Below are 23,925 nucleotides of genomic sequence, written 5' to 3'. Positions count from 1 at the left end.
AGGAAAACTGCATTGCTTGAAAATTGCTTGAATTACAAAAGATACACAAAACGAGAGTAGTTAAAATTGTGTATTTTCCTACTGGTAATTATTCAATCTTCAGACAATATTGCCATTAGAAGTTTTCATTCCCATCAGAGAAATAAATATCTATAATAAAAAGATTGAAATTGTGCCTAATGAGATAGTGAAGAGATTGAGGAATTTCCTCAACTGCTGATTAACAATTTCATTTAAAAAAAAAAACAAACCCAAAACCAAAACCCAAACAACAGATGGTACAGAATTATTTTTCTGATACAAGTCATTAAAGTGAAGAAATAAATAATTTTGCCTTTCTTTAACCTTGAGAGACTGGAACTCGTTGCTCTTGGAAGTTATTTAGTTTTAAACCAAGTAACACACCTTTTGCATATTCAAATAAGAAGCTAACAGTGGAAACAACCTAAAGCACTGATCACTCAAGTGACCAGCTGAGATAGACCATTGGTTTTTTTGGACTACCACTGTAAAAGAAATATAGAATAACTTCTTGTAAACCTAAGTGTTTTTATGAACTTTAATAAGTGAAAATATTTGGCCCAAATTAGGGAAAAAAAAGGTGCATTATAAAAAGAAACATTAACATCTAAGAGCAATTATTTTAAAACAAACTAAATCTAACTATTAGAAAAATCTTACAGTTTCTACTAATATTTTCCAGGCTTAATGAAATCTGCATAGCAATGAAGTTAATCTGATTTTTTCCAGTCTTTAAAAACAGGTGAGTGTTTTGGCAACCTTGAAAGAGGGCTGTAAACTCCTATCTACGATGCATAGTCATTATGTTGCATTCCCCTGAAATAAGAAATAGTTACTGGTGTTGTCATAATACCACGAGAATTTTGAGGATTAACAATAAAAGAGCTCCATATTTTATTTTGTAGTACACAAGAAATAGAGAAAAGATTAGATTCAAGGCAAGAAGATATTACTGCTAATGGGATTTTTGTTTTATTTTGAAAGACCTGTTTTACAGAACTGTTCATTCCCAGAGAAAGAATACAAAATGAACACAATGTTATTCAACAAAAACAAGCTTGTAACATGTAGGATTACTAGAACTGTACAATCTGGGTCTTTAAATGCATGGCCTTCTTTGGCAAATAAAAGAAATTTCAAATACTGTTCAGCATCAAGGATGAAACCCTCTGGAAGTTGAATATGAACAATCATGTTGCATAACATGAATGACAGGAAAAGATTCTCAGTGTACAAGTGGTTAGCTGGAAATCCTGGGATGGAGAACAGAGTTATCCAGCTAAGCATAAAGAAATGAGTTTTACAATTATTATGGAAATTAGCTACTACTTTGAAAAGTGGAAGAAATATTTCTCAAGGTTCATAGATCAAGTGTCTTTAATTACGGGAAAGGCTGGCTGACTCACTAGCACACCTGGAACAAAGGATGCTTGAACTCGATTTCTCTAGCCTAGTCTGTTCAGGGATGGAATGAGTTCTGTCCCCACCCTGACAGGCTGACAGAAAACCAGTGTCAGGAGACTAGAAGAAAAGTCAGTAAGCACAATCCTGACATCACAGCCTAGAGATTACAATAGTTCGAAAAGGGCCAAAATTATTGGTTCTCCACCATTTTTTTTTCATTTAAGATTAAGCAGGATTATTCAGGATGAAGGAAGAAGAAACAAGCTCTGGAGGCATCTGAAAGAAGATGTCTGGGCCTGTCTTCCCATTTCTTTGTACAGTCCCTGTAAGAGCAAGGTCCTGTTTCTGGCTGCTAGTTTGAGTGTTTGCACAGCTGAAGCAGGATCATGTTCCTGGCAATCACTGCAGTAGAAGTTGTTGCAACTTATTTTCACCTTCCGGCCCACCACAGCATTTCCTCCCTGACAATTTGCACACTTGAGAAAGGTTTAGGGCTCTGCAAGGGTTTTGAGAGCTTAAGCAGACGTCCCTAGTCAGACTGACTTTAACTAGAACCACTGGAAGCAAGCCAAAACCTTGAGCATTGCCAAATACTCCCTTGTGGCTGACAAGGCTCCTGGTACATTTTTAGATCAGGCCACCTTGCAGTACTTCACACAATGCTTGACACAGTTTGGGGTTAGCACGGGGCAGAGGCCATCCCCAGTAAACAGTGAGAATGTGAATGTGAATGCAGCCACTCTTTTTATCCTCTCTGAGAAAGTAATTTCAGCTGGATGGAAGAGATCTGTGCCATGGTAGCTGGTCAATTTTACTTCACAGCGTGGATGGAGAGTTTTTTGCTCTTAATGATTATGCTACAATGACTTCTAACAACAATCAATTCTCTTTTTTTTTTTTTTTTGTTTATTTTTTTTTACTGGCTTATCAATTAATCAAGTTACAGAAACACATCCATGAAGAAACCTGAGCACATGAGTGTGTGAAACACATCCGTAGCTATCCACTAAAGCTTTGAAAGACCCAGGGGCTAATTTTAGTTTCTCAGAATCACAAAGTAGAACGACTTTTTAATCACATAACATCTTAAGAGCAACTCAGGAAGTGACCTTCAAAGAGTTACACTATTATATAGTACAATCAAACTACCCTTAACTTCCACACAGTGTCACTACAGCACAGTCCTACCGTGCCATATGAGTTGCTTATTTACATAGTCCTGTTGAGGACCACAGATTCTCATTCTAAATTAACCTTTTTTAATGGTTAAAGGACTGGAAAGACAGTAAATAGCCCCATGCCATGATATTTATTTCTCTTCTCCCTCTTGCTTTTCCCAGTGTTCTGTTAAGTCACTTGGTTTCTAGGCATCAATCATGAGTTATTTTTACTCAGGTCTATCAATATGGAAATAAACTATTTGCAGTGGTTAAACCCTCTGCAAAAAAAAAAAAAAAAAATGCAGTTGAGTATTTTGGACAGAAATCACCATTATTATTTTTGCATCTTTATGACACTGAGAAATATGAAGACAAGGTAAGAGACAAGAACCAGTCTCCCTCCTGTAAATCAGCTCAATAATGCCAATCACATTTTTCAAATAATAGCTCTTTAAAACAGAAAAGATCAACCAAAAAACAACTTACCTCCAGTAAATGAGAATACCCACAAGAATCACTAGACAGATAAAAGTCAGGGCTGATACGACCACAAGTGGTATAACTGTCTTCTTCTCTGATTCCAGACTCTCAGCTAGACCAATACGAGACTCATGGCTAATATTACTTGCCTCTGCAGTCAGAGAAAATTGAAACAGTCCATGTTTAAATTCTGAGAAATGCACAGCACAGGTGAATGTGTCCTACAATGAGCCTACTTAATATCACTTACCTCTATCTTTTACTACGTACTGCAGAAAGTTTATACATTTGCAAACCAGCTTACAGAAGATAAGCAGATAGGGGGTAAAGCAAAGTGTTCAAGCTTATGTGACTCAGCCTTCCAGCAGTGGTGACTTCTCATTGTAAGAATAGCAGACTGTTGTTAAAATTCAGAAGAAGGTTTTTTTATTTTAATCTGTATTATTAGCTGAAAGCCAAATGAGTTAAGAAATCTGAATATATCATATTGGAGTTGATATTAAACTATCAGTCATATAATGCAAATCACTTCGCTGGCTAATAGGCTAACATGAAAATTATCTTGCAATAGTCTTTATGTGCTTGCTGTATTGCAGTTTATCTTTCTGTATTTTTAACCATTGCCCATTCTGTAAATTGCCTTATAAATACACCCTACTTGCTTTGAATCCAGTTGCCTCTGTCAACTACACTGGAGCCACAATTAAATTTCCCACCTCCACCTTTACAGGTGATCAAATTATTATTTAGATATTGCTTTGATTTCATATTTCTGTGAGCCATATAATGTTGGATGACAGAAATATTTGGACATAGGAATGCATATGAAGATTAAAACAATATATTTTGTAATTTTATTAAAGAAGGAAACACAATGGTGGACAACACTGAAACTTTATTTTTAGCTTTGGTCATACCTCAAGAAGTAATTATTTTAAAATTGTGAGTTTGATGCAAAATAACTGACTTATTTCAATCTTTGCAGTTTATTTTGAGCATTATTTGAGTTAAAATGTAGAAATAAGCACTTTTGCACTTTTTAGAATTAAACCCCCAGAATATTTTCTGCTTTTGCGAACAGTCCTAATTCAATGAATTTTCTGTATAAGAGCAGAATTTTTGCTGTATAGAAAACAGCTGCACTCCATTGGGATTTCAAGAGACCAATTCTACATAAACGAAAAGCTTTTACACAAAGGGAGGAAGGAATGGAGTTGAATCTGGAAAAAAAAAAAAAAAAAAGACTGCAAATTACATGCTCTAAATAGGATGTCAAAAAACAAATGGCTTCACACAGTACAGATTTCCAGGCAGCTCTATTTGCTTCCATTTTCTTGAGCTTAGAGGCATTCAGGACTTTGTGTGCAAAAAGGTCTAGGCTCTAATTTTGCAGATGTCTTCTTGGTTTTACTTCAAAATACTCCTTAACACCCATATCAATCACTTCTCTTTAAATTCTGCAGCTCAATGGGCAAAGTAATTGAAGGCACAAAGTTGCTTCTTAAAATCTCCAAGTGTCTGTTGAGCAGGTTAAAATTGGTACTTCCTATTGACTTCAGAGAAAAACTATGTGTATGCATGAGAAAACACTATTTTGAACATTCAGACTTGCTTATCCAACTCTGGACTAATTCACAGCATAAAATCCGATCCTATCTGTTGTGATGACAGGGTTCCTTCAGACTTGGTGACCATATTCTATTAGGACTCCTCCAGTGGGGAAGGAAGTGAAGGGTTCTCCTGTAACAGGGGTTTCTAGCCTACCTGGCTATCACTCCAATGATGGCAGCTGAGAAGGCAGTCTCAGCTACAGCAGATTTCTGTGATTTCTAATAATTGATGTGTTTGGATCCTTCACATATTTCTGTCTATTAATTTGTCTTAGTTTTTCAACAGAAGTTGAGAGGTTTAGGTAGTCAGTCATAGAGATCTTATGGAGAAAATACTAGTTCAGAACAAGCATAATTATGCATCAATAACTACAAGACTGGGAAAAGTTTAAATGACAATTTTTTTCTGTAATGGTCACAACAAGAAGATATTTCACCAATTTCTGCAAAATCCATTGCAATGTATAAGTAAGTTCACAGGTGAGAGATCCATTTTTGTGTTTGTTTAATTTCTTTATAATTTAATTAGGAAAATATGTCTTTTATGTTAGACATGCTGAAATTAAATGTTCAGTTTATTAAAAGCCAGTATTTGGCATCATGTGTTGGAAAAGAAGTAATGTACATAAAATGATACTGTAGAGTGTCCTTCAATAATATCTAGAAGACAAACTAAGTCTGTTGTACTCCTCCTCCTCCAGTACTGTATAATCCTTTTTGAGTTACTATTGGTACAAATTCAAATGACACCTGTTGTGTAAACTCTAGTATCTTATGGCAACACTCATTCATACCAATAACATAAGTTTTGAAATATTAATGGCATTTTTGCTTATATTTGAAGGAATGTATGCATTTTACACAAAGTGGTAACTGTGACCAGTGAACTAATCCACTTATTGATTCAGTTTTACTACACCTACCTTGTTAGGACTCAGTAATTTCAATGTTTTTTATTCTCTTTTAATTTTAGTTTTCTATTTTTACCATTCTACTAGCCCCAACTATATGGAGTGTCAATTTGCCACCTTTTCATATCAGTATTCTGTTTCTCATGAGAAATACAACCTTATATAATTCAATTGTGTATTTATTTGTAGGACTGGGCTGAAACGTTCCCATGCTTTGTGAATTCCATTCCTTAATGGGTTTAGTTGAATGATACTGCCCTCTACAGATGCTGCAAGCACATAATAGAAGTCCAATTTATTTTCTAAAATACCAATTCAACCTTGTTTGTTTTTTTTTTTTAATATCATAGATTATTTTTGACTTGATTCTTTGATTTTCAGTTCTCTAATACAAGAAAGAATGAAAATTATGTATCTGAATACTTCAGATTTTCCACAGGGCATTTTTAAATACAAAGGAAATGTGTTAAGAGTTTTGAATTCTGACTTCATCCTTTGAATCATGGGTTGCAAATACTCCCACTGAACTTAAGAGGAATAAATAAGAAAATCACATTAAATATAAACAGCTAGAGGATAATCTGGCTCTACTTTGGGAATACGCAAATCTGGCACAAAAATTCTGCATCTCACTGAAATCTGAAAGTGGCATACAGAATAAAAATGAATACTTTTATGAGTTCAGATGAATCAGAATCAAATCAGCATCTTCTTTGTTCAACCTCTTAGAAAACACAAAAAAATGTGCTGCTGTAAATTTAAAAGAGAATATCAGAGGTATGTTTCCCCTGGCAGAGGCATGGTTTCCTCTGGTGGTATTTCCGTAAGGGCAACACTTATCCTTGCTCAGAGAACTCAATGGAGAACCTAAGGCCCTCTCAAGCCTTTAGAACTAAAAGCAACAATTAGCACTGATACAATTCTGGTTTCAGATTTTTTGCACAACAACTTCTGCTGACAGTATGCATCTATCCAAAAGCAGAGCATCAATCATCTTACTGAAGAATATTTCAGGTGCAGTTTTAAGTAGCCAGAAGTAGCATTCACAAGATAGCCAGCTCAGTATGAACCCCTGTTCCCCAGTGCTTCCTTAATCACACCCATTGACACTGTTATGTTCTCCCTTTATAGATAAAACTTCTCATTCTCTATGGCACAAAAGTATCCCCTCACAGCTTCCCATGTTATTCATTAGACTTTTCCATAACTAACCTGCCTCAGAGATGTTGAATACTGATGAGTGATCACTAGTAACAGATGAGGCTGATGACTGTGATGATCCAGGAGTTAATTTTGAGTTACCTGCTTCAACTGCCCCTTCAGTGTCTCTCTCATTATGGTCAGGAAAACTGAAATCTGTTGAAGTTTCATTATCATTAAGGCTATCTGAGGTACCTTGGCCAGAACCACTTTCTTCATCATTTGTCAAAACAGCCCAAGACTTAGATTCTGATGTGTTTTGCAACTGGACACTAGAAGTCTGAATGTGGTTCTCCAAAATTTTCGGGTTGTTGTGCTTCTCGGGTATCACATTTGCTGTCAAAGCTGGTATGAATGTATGATTATGTCTGTCCATGGCACGGTTTATCTGACTGTCAGATGCAGCAGTAGAAAACTTCTCTTCTTCAGGTTTCTCAGAATGTGAACTTATGATTAGGTTACTCTGATCCTTGTTATTATTTACCTTTGTATGTTCATCCTCTACTACCATATCCTGATCTTCTCTATGGGAAGTGCATGAGATGCAGTTACTTACTGGGAAGCCATCATCATATTCATCGTAGTCATCCTCAACTACAGAAGACCACAAATCGGTACTGGACATGATACTGGGAGACAACCCAGAGGATTCTCTAGAAGGAATCAGCAACCTACTCAAAGTTACAGGGATCTCACTTTTGGAAGGAACAGCAGTAACTGAAATAAGTATATTTGATAAAGGAAGAGTGTGATGAACGGACACATCAGAACCAGAAACAATTGCAGGCATATGAACAGGATCAAAACCAAGTGTGGAACTTGAAGAGACACTGTCAGCCTCACTTCTTTCAAAAACACTTGAAGAGATACGGCTGTCTGTAGGAGTAGCTACATGTGATGATGTGTCACCTGTTAGGAAGGGAGTTGTTACAGCATTCGCTGCCTGGGACGAAAAGGCATTTGTATTTTCTAAACTGGTCAGCTGGAATGAAACATCGCTACTGTACAATGAAGGCATAACCTTCTGAACATCTTCACTGTTAAATAAACTGGATGAAACGTATTTCTCACTTGCATAAGAAAAAGATAAACCTTGAAGTGATTCTGTGGGCTTACTAAAAGTATTTGACATCATATCAGGAACAGAAGGTGCAGATGTAGAATGCAGCTTGCTTTCAGTTGTAGCAGAACCTGGTGGCATCTGATGCAATGTTTGGTCAAATGTAGAACTATCTTTTTGAACCTTTGAACTTTCAGCCAATATTGGATCACTAGGCACAACTGCAGCTGTGTTAAGCAGAGTGCCATCGCCAGAAGATTGGAAGGAGGACTGCAGTAATGCTTCGTTATTTAATGTAGCTGAGGCCTCATAAAAGTACAGCTGAGTCGAGGATAACATTTTGCTATAAGCAGGGACAGAGAGAGCTTGATCTGAGCTTGCACTAAGCACAGGTTTAAGCAAAGTGTCATCAAAGGCTGGAGTTGTAACATGCAAAGGCTGAAAAGAAAGGTACTTTTCTGTAAGTTTACTAATATCCTGATCAAATATCTTAGTAGTGGGAAAAGCAAGAGAGACTGGAAGGATTCCCTTTGTGCTAGAAACAGGAAGTGGGCTTTCTTGCAGAGACATATTCTGCTCAATTACAACATTATTAGAAACAGATGTAGAAAGTTCATGTATCACTTTACTTTCAGCACTGGAAGCCATTTCACTTAAAGAGGAGGAAATTTTCAGTTCTCTCTCATCTCCATATATAACATCACCTTTTTGAAGCATCTTATTAACATCACTAAACCCAGATGATTCATATGGAATCTCATCAACAAAATCAGAGGAAGAAACGTTAAGTTCTGTCAAAGTATCTGTATCAGGCAAAAGGGACTCACTACCAGAGTATGCTTCAGACCAGTCCGTGTCACTAGATAGAGAGCGTGTAGGCTGCAGCAAAGTATCAGCTTGTGATATTACAGAAGAAGGTTTATGCACCAGTACATTGTTATAGCTGCTAAATAAAGGATCTTGATGAAATACGTCAACAGAATCATGCACAAATTCTGCAGAGTCATAGGAAACAGTAAAGCTTTGGAGGGAGCCCACATTACCAGACAAAGCATAAGGAAGTTCAGACATTGTAGATAGTACATGCATATTTAAATCACTGCTGGATGGTTCAACTTGAGAAAATATGTGAGTTCTATTATGACCAAATATCAGCGTCTCCGAAGCAGCATGAGTGGTCTGATGTGACACCACATCAGCAATTTGAGCAAGGCTTGGCTGTATTAATGGATCACCCTCTGCCAACGTCAAAGAAGCATGCAGGGACACCTTATCGCTTGCAACAGCTGGAGTACCACTTTGTGGAAACATTTGAGAAACTGTATACAAACGGTGAAACATTTTACTACTGGAGGAAGCAGAGGAAAATGTAAGCAAAGGTACATCATCATAGGAAGACAGGGTGGGTTCAAATGACACATCAACACTGGGAAATACAGGTGTAGCATGCAAGGTCACATCACTATCTGATGTAGCAGGGGTAGTGTCGAGCATCTGAGAGTCAAACAATAAAGGGGTGACTAGAGGAAACACTTCACTACTGTAGGAAGGTTGAAGAGGTATCTCACCATTATAGACTGGCTGAGTTGTCTGAGAGAGTACCTCACTGGCAGCAGAAGCAGAACCATATTCTCCAGAGCTTGAAGAGATAGAGTGAGGTGATAATTCAGCAGAGGAGAAAGCAAAGGTAGAATAATGTGGCAATTCTAAATCCGCATCTGAAGTGTCTCGTGAAACCACTGAGCTGCTTGAATAGGGCACTGTAGTTGGCTTTAATCCCTCTACAAAAGCATCAGTGTAACCGGTCTGAGACAATTGCCCGCTAGGCGATGCCTCGACAGATTGAGTTGTTGGATCTGTAGCATTATGAAACCATGTATTTCCATCAGTGGAAGAAGTATGCTTTGGAGGCTCATCGGAGCTTGAGGGTGCTACGACTTCTGAAACATATTTAATGGAGCCTTGGGTAAGAACATCATGCACACTTATATCTGGACTTCCTGAAGGAAGGGCATCTTCTTGGGAGGTCTCCTCTGTAACCAGCTGGGATGAAGAAGTGGTAGGAACTGAGCTCCAAAAGTCATCAGATTCCTGATGAGGTTTAAAAGGAGACAATAAGAAATCTTCGCCACTGTGGCCAGTGGTGGTTATTCTTGTTGGCTCGGTGCCTGAAGAAAGATATATAAACTCTTCTTCTCTGCCTTTGGTGGAGTCAATGAGTTGAGGAGAAATTCCAGTAATTGTTTGGGATTCCAAAAAAGGATCTTCCTCTTCAGAAATTTCACCAATAGGTGGAGAAGTAGCATAATAAACTGCTTTGAAAACATTATCCTTACCATGCAATTCTTCTCTTGTTAAGTATCTATTTGATTTAGCTTCACTGGGTTTTGTGCCCATTTTTTCTTGACTGTAGCTGGATGTAATCACCTGAAAATCTCTCCTCAACTGGTTCATTGTACTGTCAGTGCTAGGAACCACTGCAGTTTCTTCATCCACCTCTGTTTCCTTTTCATCAACTTCATCCTTTGAAAGAAATGTCATAGCCAAAGACAATTAAAAATGTTTAGAGACTCTGAATATGAGTGAAAACTAAAACTGTAATAATACATTTTCCTGGATTAGTAAATCAAGAGGGGTAAAGCAAAACAACACTTGAGAAGACTGTTGGTCTTATATGAAAGTACTAACTGCAAAAACAGATATCTTCTTTCATCTTGAAAAAATATTACTTATTTGCAATAAAACCAGAAAAATGCTGTGTCTCAGCAACTTCTTCAATATCACCTTACTTAAATTGTGTTTGAGAGGCAAAATCACTCATTGTATTTATTTATGTTATTAAAAAAGCTCCCTTTCCTAATAAAATGCAATTGTATATGCAAAATATACCATAAATTGTATACACAGCAATGAAAAAATGGTTTTGCTATCAAAATGGCTTAGAGGTTTGCACTAATATCCTGATGGTAATTAAACTGTAATAATAAAACCAGAATTTGTAGAATGCATTCATGACTTCAATTCTGCTGAATCATCATGAGTTTTCTGGAAAAAAAGATCCTCAGTATGACTGTCAAGAGTTTCACAGGTACTGTGAGTCATATCCCCAGTCATGACCCTTTTTTTTTTGAATATGAATGATGACGAATAACAATACTTCGTGCAAAATCTGTGTTAGAGCTTTGCCTTTTAAGGACGTATCCAAAAGGGAAAAAAAAAAAATTACGTGCCTGAATGCAATCAGGACTTAGACAGTACTTGAGGATCTAAGTCAAATCTTTTTGTTCCCTCTCCAGCTTTCCCTGCACCAAATGAAAAAAACATAACATCGAAGCACCTAACTCACTCAGCAAGCATTTTTGTTTTGACTTAGACACAGCAGCCCTTGCAGCTCTGTGCTGTGCTGTGCTGCCATCTAGAGCTGCACCAGAACCAAACCTGTCCCAGCCCAACTGCAATCTAGATTGAGGTACTCTTTCAGTTTCTGAAGAGACTTGATTTGACAGGCACACATAGAGACAGCAGCACAGAGCCTCTTGTAATATAGTTTGGTGGGTTGTTTTGGTTTGGTTGTTTTTTTGGTTTTTTTTTTTGGTTTTTTTTTTTTGTTTTGTTTTTGTTTTTGTTTTTGTTTTTTTCCAGGGATCTGGCTTGGTGATGTGGTGGAAATGCCACTGGTTTTTATTCAAATGCTGAGAGAAGACACCCAGTTGACAGGAGATAGGCACAATTATCAATCTAACAACTCCTCAGTTTCCACTACAGTTGAGGTTGAGTAGGTCTTCCATTCCTGCACTGAGCAGGGCACAGCAGGGAGAATAACGTAAAAAATCAACAGCCTTTGAAAGAATGATTTTTGACTGAGGCACTCAGCAAACAGGAGTTGTGAGCTCTTACCATGTCTCCCCAGAGCAAGGGCTTTACCCACTAGGCTAGAGCTGGGCTTCACACTGCAGTCACTCTTTGAACCAGGAACCCCGCATGCACTCACACAATATAAGATACTTCAGATGTGACTCTCAGGTTTGGATTTCATTCTAAGGACTAAACACCTAAAATGTAGGGACATCAGCACCAAGACTTCAAACCTGGGCTGGACTGCACAGGCTCTTGTTTCTAAATATCTACTTTCTGCAATATGCAGTTTTAAACTTTCTTGGTTCAAGTAAAAATCAGTTGATGTTCACTGGCACCTAACAGATGCAATATAATAATCTAGATACATAGTGTACAACAACAGAGAAATGACTGTATTACTGGTTACTCAGTGTCCACAAGTGCAAGGGAGGGTAAATAGATAGGTAAGCACAGGCTGTCTATTTAACTAAAAGGATTTGTCACGCACTGAGAATATTGTGGTCATAGACTGAAACTATAGATTAAAAATTTTGAGGAGTTACTTAATATTACTTGATAAATGTCTTGTTGAAGTAACTATCTATTCTTCAAAATTGGTATTAGAGACTGTTAAAAACTTAATCATGGTATTTGTACATCTCTCCTTGCTGCAACACCAGAAACCTAGTTACTGAAGTCTCTGAAGTTTATCATAAGATCATCAAAAATTTTGTAAAACGGAGCTATACTTAAAAGTCTACCTTGAATTCAAGAAGCAACTGACCCTCCAAGAATTTTTGAGTAATGGTTAAACTAATAGCACACTGATAGCAGACACAATTGAGTCTTACTCTTCAGCACAACTATCATCCTCCCTTTCTTTAATTTACTACATGGTAAGACCATCACAAGCAATGTCAAATCAAACTTCTGTTTAATAACTAAAAAGCCTGACACTGGATGGCAGCTTTGATTCTCCTAAATGAACAATTCTGTCAGGTTTCACAGATTGTGAACTGATGCCCCATTTTAAAAATATTTAGGAATATTCTGTGCTATCCTTTACTCCACCATGCATCTCCAGCCCCAGAGAAATATTGAGGGATCTCCAGAGTTATCTTTGGAGAAATATAGCTCAAAGGCTATATAAGCACATATATATATGTATACATAAATGCAGATAATACACTCAATTGGTGACATAGTTTTGTAAATTTTCACAGAATATAATTTCAATCTAGTTGAAATGTATTTATTTTAAATACTCTCTTAAAAAACAAATGAATGCTATACCTCATATTCTTCAGCTTCACTCAGTTCAGGAATGAGGTCAGCCTCTATAAAACAAAAATACACACCGTATCATCCACAATTTTAAATAGACAGAATTTTGAATTCTGCAAGGACTCAACTGATTAATTAATATGGTTATTGAGACCATGTCTAAGATTTTTTTGTAGGATTGTGTTTGGAGAAGTGGCCAACTGCCTGGATCTACTAAGGGTAGCAGTGCTCACTCATCTAGACAGGACACATTCACTCAGACACAACAGTTTTGTCTGGCTCTGTTTTGATACCATTGGATTTGCACTTTTGGAGAAACCACATATTGTCTGGGGAAAGCCAAGTTTACAGGAATGTTTTCAGTGAGAAATACAGCTTAATGCAAAAATACAGAAGAGAGAAAAACCAGTAAGTGTGGGGATCAACTATTTCTCTACGTTAAATCTGAAAGCTCTGAAGACACTATTGTAAAATAATCTGTTCTCTAATTTTCATATAGAAAATTACTTATTTGTGCACCCAGACTTGGACTTAGGTTCTAGAGCAACAGCAATGCCATCACAGTCATTCTGCAGCAGGCTGCATGCTCCCAGGGTGGCAGACCAAAGAGACCCACACCTCCCAGTTCTTACAGCCTTTTTCAAACTCCCACTCTACTTGATTTTATGTAAAGACATGAATTTTTTTTTTCCCCCAGAAAAAATGCCTAAGAAACAGGTATTGCATGCTCTGTGAACTACTCTAGAGGCTTTTGAAGCATTCCCAATTTTCAAAAATAAAAAAACAGTTGAAACATGTTGAAGAAGTTAATTTCCCGCAACCCAGTTGAAAATCCATCTCTCCAAATTTAGAGGTAGCCTTTTGCCCTCTTTCTCCCATTTTGGCCAAATCCAATGTTATACTTCTGAAGGTGGCCAGCAAGAGAGGCTTCAAAGCAGGTGGAAAGAAACATCCACCTCTCTGGTAGGAACTGGCACAGGTCTCTAGTGAGGAAATCTAGCACCCCTTCCAGAGCACTAATGCACATTACCGCTCCTTTGGTCCACAAAAAGGTCCATACCCATTCTGAGGCTTTCTAAGGCTTTTTCCTAAGCCATGTTCTAGCACTCTGCCTGCACACAAGGGGTAACACATATTCTCAGGGCTGATTTGCACTAGGTGAAAATGCCAATCTCTTAGTCTGGAGAGCAATTCTAACAATACCATCACCCAGAGCTCCATGTCTGCATTTCCTCCACAATTCCCAAAAGTAGTTTGTTCAATACACTAGCATAAAGATGCCATCTCTGTATTTCTCATTTTTGCAAAGTCAGATGGGGATCTATGACTTAATTTGTATTCTCTTTGGTCTATCCATATCTACCTTTCAAAACAAATTGAGATGTGCTATATACAACATACACTAGATGAAGTTTATCAAATGAACAAGCTCATACAGTATTATTTGTAGGTTATAGCATGCGAACAAATTTTGACTAAGCAACGCTGCACAAAATCTTCACTAATAGTCCTCTAGTAACAAACATCTATAAATTACCAAGTACAGAATTGACCTTTCTTTAGCTAAAGAGATAAAAAATTATCTTACCTCTGACTCCTGAGGCCTAGGAGGCTCTGGGGCAGGGTGGGGAGGGGAGCAGAGGGGAGGAAGGGGTGGATGAGATAACAATATTCCCTGGCTTCTCAATGATACAAATCAAATATTGACATTAGCCTGAATGCCTTCCCATAATAGACCCACACCATGTACTAGGTATTCAACAGATTTCTCTGAAATATGCTTTCAGTACAGAGAGATTCTGTCCAGTCTTTTTGTGGTCACTATTCTTGAACTGAGCTTTAATCTGACTCAGTCAGAAAAACAAATTGTACTGATTGTGCTAGAGTATGCAGTAGGGCACATGCTCTCAAATTCCACCAGCAGGAAACTACAGCTTCTTGCTGTTTTCTCATGGGAGAGGCATTAATACACATATACATATACATACATGTATACATATATATACATATACATATGTATATATATATATATACACACACATATATATATATATATACACACACATATATATATATATATATATATATAACCTGTTTATTAACAAAACCAGTAAATCTCCAGGAACTTTATGAAGAATATTTAAATTTAGATGGTCATATAAAATTTATTTGTCAAAAGTATTAGAGACACACACTTACAGAAGTTCTGTTAATCCTGCTGCTGAGCTTTCATTTGACAGGAGATTACAGAAATATAACATCCCCCATCCAAGGTGAAGAGCCACACCCTCCAAAAAATAACCCATTGATGTAGGTTGATGAACAAGCTTGTTTATTTTTTCTGGAACCACATATTGATTATTCTATAGTATACATTTTAAAATAAAATAATAAAATAATTAGTTAGAGTTCTGTAAAGGCCTTTTCATAGTCCATTTTAATGACAGATGAAGAAACGGTAGAACACATACAGAAAAAGACAACAATTTCCCTACATTTTTTCAATGGAAATATTTTTAAAATCTCTTTAAACAATATGATTTATAGTCATAGAAAAATGCATACAACATAAACTCTTTTCATCTCTGTACTGACTTATGTAGTAAATGGCATGGCAAGAACAAAATTAAAGCCTGTTTCTTTTGATTTAATTAGTTTTCATATTTCTACTTTTATCAGTATAAAATTAGGAAAAAAGCAGCCCCTAAATCAGACATTTAATATATGCTTAGTGCTTTTTAGGAAAAAAAATCACAAAGACGAGTTACAAAGAAGTTGCATAGTTAGACTCTCACAAAGCATTGCTGACAGCATGAGCTGCCAGGCAGGAGACAGCATTTGAGAGCTATATCCCAACATGTTGGGGTTTTTTTTGACAAACACTGACTGAAGTCTACACAAAGGAATAGGAGTGGGGAGTTATATTCTTATTTTTCCTTTCCTGTGTCAGCAAAAGCATGCAAGTACCACCAGTATTAGCTACACAACAAACTACTGCACAATCTTCCATTCTATACAGAAGTTACCTAGAGAGTCAAAGCACACATTTACATAGTTATTCAAAATCCAGTTCTAAAACCAGATGAAAAAATTTGTAAATAAAGTTTGGATTTTCATCAAAGCTGATTAAAATACTCTGTACATGACTCCCTAAATTTTTAATGGAAATTCTGTAGCTACATTGAGTAGTGCATTTGTTGGCTTATACTAAGTGGAGACTACCTGGAAAAAATTTTAACCTGCACACACACTGTATTACAAGGTGAAAGGCTGCAATTCTGAACAGTTCAGGAAAACCCCAAAGAGCAGAGGTCTCCACTATGGTGTCTTGCCCAATGCCATTACATTACACTCCTGAGGCTTCCACAAACTGAAGCAGAGACTGTGGCCCCAAAGAGGTCCTTCATCTTACAAAACATTGCTGAGAAGAAGATCCTTGGATCTGTGGATCACCAGAGCCTGCAGAGCCCTCACTAACCACATGGGAGGCACCAGACTGGGTGGGGAGAAGGCATGAGAAACACTCTTTTGCAAGGATCTCAAAAAGGGAAGTCTAAAACAACAGCCTTGAGCTTTTTGAATACCAGATCTCATTAGAAGTGGCCATTCCAAGGACAGAATTCCTCCTGGAAATGGGCCCATCTAAAGGCTCCGCACGACTCATGCCTTGCTTTAACTCTTAGCAGGAAGACTAATTGATCTGGAGGTGACTGTAGCGAATTTCATATTAATTAAACTGGATTATTCAAAGTGATTCTTGAAAATGAAAGATTGAATTATGCTTTATGTGTGACAACTTTATTTCATGTCTTCATGGTGAAGATAACTTTTCTTTCATAAATTCCCAAGCAGGAGCTCCAAGAAATCCCCTTTTGCCTCAAGATCTACAAAGCAGATCACAAAACCAATTTGATGTTACAGTTGTAATCAGCAAGCTGCTCTGAAGAAATCTTTCTTATTAGATTTCTACATTCTCATGTCTGTTGTCTAATATTAGGTTTATTATAATTAAATATTAAAATATTTGAAATATTTAAATAAGTTAATTCAGGTGTAAATAATTAGTAGAAGTAGCAAATAAATATTAATATTAGAAATTAATGGACGGGGTTTTTTCATATTTTAAAATTGTATCTAGAGTTGACACAGCATGTAAGCAACTTATTTATAGAGCAATGTACACTCTTAGAAATTATACTTATTACACGAGTGGAATTTTTCCCTTCAGTTTTCTTTATTCAATGCTTTCAGAGGTACCACTGTGGAAGTGCCAAAGTAAAAGAACCAAATTAGATTTAATAATTTTGTGTCCATGTCAGATAGGAAGCATGTCAATGACACTTTTGTGTTTTTGTTGGTTTTTTTTTTTTTAAACAGGCAAATAGTCGTTTCAGTATTTAATTTTTATTTAAAAGCCTCACTTTCTTTTTATTTGTATTGTTTAAAATTTAAAATATCAAAGTAAAAATTAATGATTTGTTTATGTAAAAAGGCTTGAGAGTATCAAATCTTCAGCCTGATACATAACATTTGTTATAACAAATATAATACAGTCTGAAATATAACATTTATAGTATCAAATTCTCTTGTTTGAGCATACAAATCTCAGAGAAATTTCTGCTGATACCGGAAGCTGAAGTTAATTTTCCAGTATGCATTTCTCTCACTTTTCCATCAACAGAAATGAATGCAAAGCCCCTGTTTTGCATGACTTGAGCAGGGATGCTGTGCTGGGTGGCTGGACCTGCGCTGCTGGCCAGCCACAGGATGCCCAGTGCCTCATCATCCTCTTGCTGAGCCTGTTCCCCAGCAGCACCTGCTGGTGCCACAGGGCCACTGACAGTGCTCGCCCAGCCCCAGTGCTCCTGGCTCTCTCCCTGCCTCTGCACCCACGTCTCCTTCCCAAGGGAGCCACGGAACACAGCGGGCGGTGCACAACTCATCCTTACAGCAGGGATACAGCAGGAGCAGCAGCAAGGGTGGCTCTTCCTCTGGATATCACCTACCCTGGACTTCGTTTTGCAGTATGTATTTTCAGAGGTTTTACAGCTGTGATTGCAGCACTGTACTGACTTGATTTGTTGAGCTGTTGCTAAATGATGATAACACTATGCTGCTTATTTGCCATTCCTTGTGGAAATGGATGTGGGGTGGGTAGATGAACTCTCATCTGAGAAAACTCTTCAAACACAAACCCAGAAAATTCTGGAAAGTAAGTGGAATAATATACTACCTAAGAGCTGGATAAAAGGTAGACAGACAGAAGAGGGAAATGTAAGGTAAAATGTCAGAACCTTGCTGTGGACCTCTTAGAAAATTAAAGAGAAATAGGTAAATTTTGGTAGATACTAACCCAAGACGTTAGATACTAACCCAAAATACAATATTCTTAATAGATGTGTTTGAAAGACAAGTTAAATCTTTATTACATGTGTATGTACTATACCTGATGTGGTGTCCTCCTCCTACAGACAAACCCACATTACCTTTTTACCCTTATTAGTCCAGAATTCATGTGGTAGAGATTGTTGAGAACCACATTCTCTCACACTGTAAAGGAATGTGGCTCCCTTGAAAAGAAAAACTGGCCTGTTTTCCCAAGTTCACCATAACATCACCAATGACCTTGCTGTAGCTAAACAGACATACATAAGCATAAAACTGAATTTACAGAATACATAAACAAACAACAAAATCCAGGCCCTCAGATAAAAAAAATAGCTCCAAACATGATCAAAAAACATTTGACTTTTTTCTATGATTAATTACAGTGTTCTTAATTAAAAACAGAGATCTCACTCACTTTCATAACTGAATCTGATGCAAAAACTTACACTGAATTTAAGGAATTATTAAGGACAAAATCAAGCTTCATGCTATAGTTTCAAGTTATTTAATATTTACCAGCAGGCAGAAAAAGCAAATCTGGCTGTGAAATCGTTAAGATTTGTTTGTTAGGCCTTTGGATTTTTTTTGCAAGGCAGCATTAAGAAGCAAGGGAATTCCAACATCACAAGTCTTTTGAAATCAAACTCCAAGTATTCATAAGAAATCAAATTTCAAAATCATTAATATAGACTTATAAATCATATATTGGGGTTGTCTTGCTTGATTCCTTAATGCTTTGGCTGTGTGGATTAATTTTGAGAAGATGCTCAAACCATAAAGAAATAATACCAAACATGGTTTTATTTCCCTACATATCTAAAAGATATACTTGTGAGATTTGAAATCAAGTAGGTTCTTTTCAGAATATTCTTAGAATTAAAAAAATTAACATGCAGTTTTTTATAGGTAATGCTTAAAAGGAATTGACGTAAAATATCAGTAGCAAGGGACATGCTGAAGGTTAACTGCAGTGATTTTGAAATTTCATTTTGGCAGAATTTGGAAGTCATACATTTTAACTGGTTTGCAAACAAACTACTTCTTCAAATCCAGGTTTTTCAGCTAAAAGGGATCACTAAACTCAAAAGACCACTTACCTGAGTCCTCTAAAGGCATATCCACAATGACTTGGTCACTGTATTTTCCATACAGACCATTAGAGCAAACAGCAACTATCTGAAGTACATAACTTGTATTGGGCAGCAGATTATTTAGAATAGCCCCCTAAAAGAAAAAAACACATTTAATCATTTACTTGCAAGTAAGTATCAAGTATTTGAAAATGTTAATTTTTTTAATAACACATTTTTGTTATGAATCATAAAGCTCCTTTCTTCTTATATTATAATGTGTGCTTTTTATATTTTATTGTCACAAATGGTTTTCAGTCAAATTAAAAAATAAACTTGTGACCTTTTACAAGGAGGATACCAAATCAAATAACTATTTAGAATTAAACACAAACTTAGGAAATATTATGTGTGATGAGTCTTAAAAGAGGGTTAGAGGAATAGGTCTCGTTAGTAAAACACCAGGAAGCTGTATTCAGTAACTTAGTATTTATAGCAGCATAATTGAATTGAATCTCATTAGTTGCTTCTGTAGGTCATTCTTTCACATCCATAAGCAATGAAGTACAGATTATTATTAATTAACAATGGATTTTATGGCTAAGGAGCTCTGTGATTGACATGGTCATGGCAAGTATAGGCAAATCAAAGTAGCAATCTGTAGAGTTTCTCCCTGTTATAGACAAGAGAAGCTTTTCCTTTTGTTTTAAATTATCTTTGTGGCTTTACAGCCAAAAATTGAGATACTCTCTCTTCAATCAGCTCCCAGCTACAGTTCAATCCATCACAATAATTAACAGTCAGTTGTTACACCATCATCCCTTTTTATGAAACTTGAAGAGTTTACAGTTACCAAGTCCTGATACCCATCTGTCAGAAACTCATGCTTAGTCTGGTCTTCTCCATCCAGCTGTTGATAAAAGACAGCAAATCTCTCAATTGTGGTGTCGTATACTACGCGAGGTCTTTCCCATGTAACAAGAAGACTAGTATAATTCTTTGGATCAGATTGAACATTTTCAGGTTCTGAGCTGCAAACTGGAAGAAAGAAAAGAGGAAAGAATATGATATTTATTAAACAGTACAAGTAACTCAATTAAAATCCTGAGATACTTCCTGAGAAAATTAATGAAAGTCTTTATGTGTGCCTCACTTTTAGATTTCTACTAAAATATTTGAAATACCATGTCATTATAAACAGAATCAGTATTTTAACACTAGATTTCCAAAAGCAAGTAAAGTTGAGGACTGACTCTCCCCTCTCTGCCTCTTACACCATATTTTGTGATATATTAGTATCCAGTTCCTAAGAAATAAAATATAAATGATAAAACATAAAGATTCTTATATGTGTTCTGGGAATCAAAAACTCTCAACAATTCTGTCTTTATGGCTCTATCAAAGTAGCACTAGAAAAGCTGCATATTCTCACACTAGCTATAATAGATTAATCTACAGTAGATTGTTTTTAATGGTTAAAGGTAAACCTATCACCTGAATTTCCCCCCAAGGATGTTCAAATCTTTTTATAGTACCAAAAGAAGAAAGAAAAGGCAAGTAAGAAGAAGCTAAGTATTACTTTAGCAGTAGTCATTTCATGTTCTTATATTTTAAGGCTTGTTATCATATTTTTAATTTGACTTTTGCATAAGCAATTACAGTCATTCCCTATTTGGAATAAATGAGGAAGCATTTTTTACATCTCATAATGTGCTTAGAGCACTATATGAGCATATAGAAAAGACAAGCGAAAAAAACCCCAAACAACAAACTATTCAGCTAATTAAGAAAACAAGCACAGACCCTTTGGAGTACTCTAAAAGGAAGCAAACACCAAGATGCCTCAATGCTTTAGGGGACAATGCTGCATTTTGAGAAGTGCTTCAGCTTTGCATTTTGCCACTTAAACACAAGGGGGCACTCAAGCCCCGTCCAAATATTTATTAAACTATTCCCAGGGAAGGTGGGCAGTTCTGAGCAGCCTCCGTCCGAGCCAGTCAATGCAAAATAAACAGCAAGGCTTTTTAATTTTTGTGTTTGTCTGTGTAAGCTAATAGTAGAGGCAGCGTTAGTCTGTGTAATTTAGGTGAATTCTGTTGCCAGGTTTTGAATCTACTGTGCTGTGTAACTGATATATCATTTTATTAATTATAATTATTTTAATTGAGGCAAAGGAAGCACAAGTTTTTAACAAAAAATAAAATCTCATGTTGTGTCCATTCCATTCCATTTAATTCCATTCCTAGAATTTTTCATTCCTTCCCATTTCCACCAGAAGGCACGGAGAAATCATTAGACCAGCAAAGATGATTCCCGTTTCAATTCTGAACATTAAGACTAATAATTTAAACAGATTTCATTATTTTTCAATTAATCTAAAGACTCCTCAGATATTTCTTTTCAAAGGTGTTTAATATTCCTGTCAAAAAGCTTTTTTATAATATAAATAAGCTTCTCTGTACTCCAAATTCTTCTCTACAGTCCTCTTTCCTTCCTTCATCTTTTTTACTTATGAGTGAATTTGGTTCTGAAATCTCCATCTGTATTCAGACTCATACAGCAGTATAATAAAACTTTTAAAGGTACAAGGTTGGTGCTTCCAGTGTTATTTCTTTGTTTTCCTTTCTCCCTTTCCAGATGGTTCTTCTATTTTTCCCACAATAAAGGAAAAAATTTTTGTTCTCCTCCTTTTGGTTTTCAGCTCAGCTATGACTGACAATATTACTACATGACAATCACCTACATATTATTTCACTTCCATTCCCACAATGTTTTCTCTTGCCCTTCTTTTAATGTCACTTCATAAATCATCCTGCGGATCCCTTTTCTTTCCTACCAGTCAGTAGCACAGAAGTACTTTACTCTGCCTTTTCCCATTTTCCTTCTCCAGAGACTAGAAAAAGAAAGGAGACCACATGACAACATACCTAATAAAGTACTTCTGCTGTGATACTGACTTTTAGAAAATCTGAGCACACTGATTGCAAGAAAGGGAGTTCTTGAGTCTGTCACTAGCCCGAAGCCACAAATATTAAACTGGATTACAAGTCACAAGCAGCAAAACACAAACGAGCAAAAAATTCACAGGAAGTCAGAGGCCTACTCAAACCCCTGCTGGACTTGAATTCAAGTCTCTGCTTTCTCCAGGTGAATACTTAGATTCTGGTTTTGTGTATCACATCACGTTGTAGTAAAGCATCTATCTTTCCTTACTCTTCTGTGGAATAAAATGCTACCCATGTAACTTAGGAAATTTTAATCTAAACTTAATTGCACCATGGGGAACCACTAGGGTACACCAGCCAAATCATTGCCAAAAACTGCCTCAGCTATATTTTTGACCAGAAGACCTTTATAAGCTGCCCAAATTTGGCTTTCCCCCTCCCCCCATTTGTTGTTTTCTTCTACTTTTAGTTAAATCTATGTTTGAGATTATCTTTTTATTTCAACTTTTCAACTGCTGAAGCCATGAAATCACTTGATTTACATTCAGATATTCAGGGGCTTTGCAGACCCCTGAGAGTGTGTGGCAAAAAGCAATTTTTTTAGATTCCAGATCTACACTCTGTCTATAATGGAGGTGGAGCAGCACAGCAGATATGTGCCAGGCTGACCTTAGCTGGCCACCAGGTGCCCTCCCAGACACTTGCCCACTCGGCCTCCTCAGCAGGGTGGGGGAAGAAAGTAAGGTGAAAAAGCTGATGGGTCAAGATAAAGACAGAGATTGCTTGTAACTGCCATCATGGGTAAAACAGATTTGACTTGGAGAAATTTATCACCAATAAAAATAGAGTAGGATAGTGAGAAACAAAAACAAAATTACAAAACCTCCCCACCCTTTCCTTCTTCCCAAGCTTGACTTTACTCCGGATTCTTCCACCTCCCCAGTCCCAGTGGCATAAGGGAATATAGAATGGGAATTGTGGTCAGCTTATAAGGCTTTGCCTCTGCCACTCCTTCCTCAAGCTGTTCCTCTGCTCCAGTGTGGGGTCCCATCCACAGGACACAGACTGTAATGAATTTTTCCAGCCTCTGTACAGTCTTTTGGGAACAGACTGCTACACTGTGGGTCCTTCCTAGGGTCAGAGACCTGGCAGATCATCTGTGCCTGCACGGGCTCCTCTCCACAAGGCACAGTAATGGAGTTTCCACAGTCTGCCCCAGGACAGGCTGCCTCACCATTATCTTCACCATGGGCTGCAGGGGAATCCGTGCTCTGCTACTGGATCTACTCCCCTCCCCTCCTTCTCTCACCTTCTCACATCTCCCTCACTCCTGACTGCGGTGCAGCTTTGTTTTCCCCCCGGGCTCTGTGGGAGGGGTGTCTGGAGGCAGCTGGAACTGTCTGTGTCTGGCTGGGGGCAGCCCCGGGCTCTCCGCAGAGGCTCCCCTGTAGCCAGCACTGCAATGCCTGGGCACCAACACCCCACACTGCCAGTGACAGGGACCCACACACGGCTGGGAACCTGAGAATTCACAATGAACTCATGTGGGCTGAGG

General features: G+C 37.2%; 1 protein-coding gene across 1 annotated transcript in view; it reads right to left on the bottom strand.

Moving 5' to 3' along the window:
* The window catches only part of LOC131592094 (receptor-type tyrosine-protein phosphatase zeta-like), a 108,494-nt gene that overhangs the window by 24,470 nt on the left and 60,099 nt on the right, over window positions 1-23,925 (bottom strand). The window contains exons 9-13 of the mRNA XM_058863371.1: window positions 20,279-20,463; window positions 19,453-19,579; window positions 12,977-13,020; window positions 6,799-10,369; window positions 3,072-3,216 (exon numbers count right to left, since the gene is read on the bottom strand). Of these exons, the coding sequence (XP_058719354.1) occupies window positions 3,072-3,216; window positions 6,799-10,369; window positions 12,977-13,020; window positions 19,453-19,579; window positions 20,279-20,463 (4,072 nt within the window). The remainder of the gene's footprint in view (window positions 1-3,071; window positions 3,217-6,798; window positions 10,370-12,976; window positions 13,021-19,452; window positions 19,580-20,278; window positions 20,464-23,925) is intronic.

The sequence above is a fragment of the Poecile atricapillus genome, chromosome W, assembly GCF_030490865.1.
Source record: "Poecile atricapillus isolate bPoeAtr1 chromosome W, bPoeAtr1.hap1, whole genome shotgun sequence".
Classification (NCBI taxonomy): Eukaryota; Metazoa; Chordata; class Aves; order Passeriformes; family Paridae; genus Poecile; species Poecile atricapillus.
This window is presented reverse-complemented; position numbering and strand designations above follow the sequence as displayed.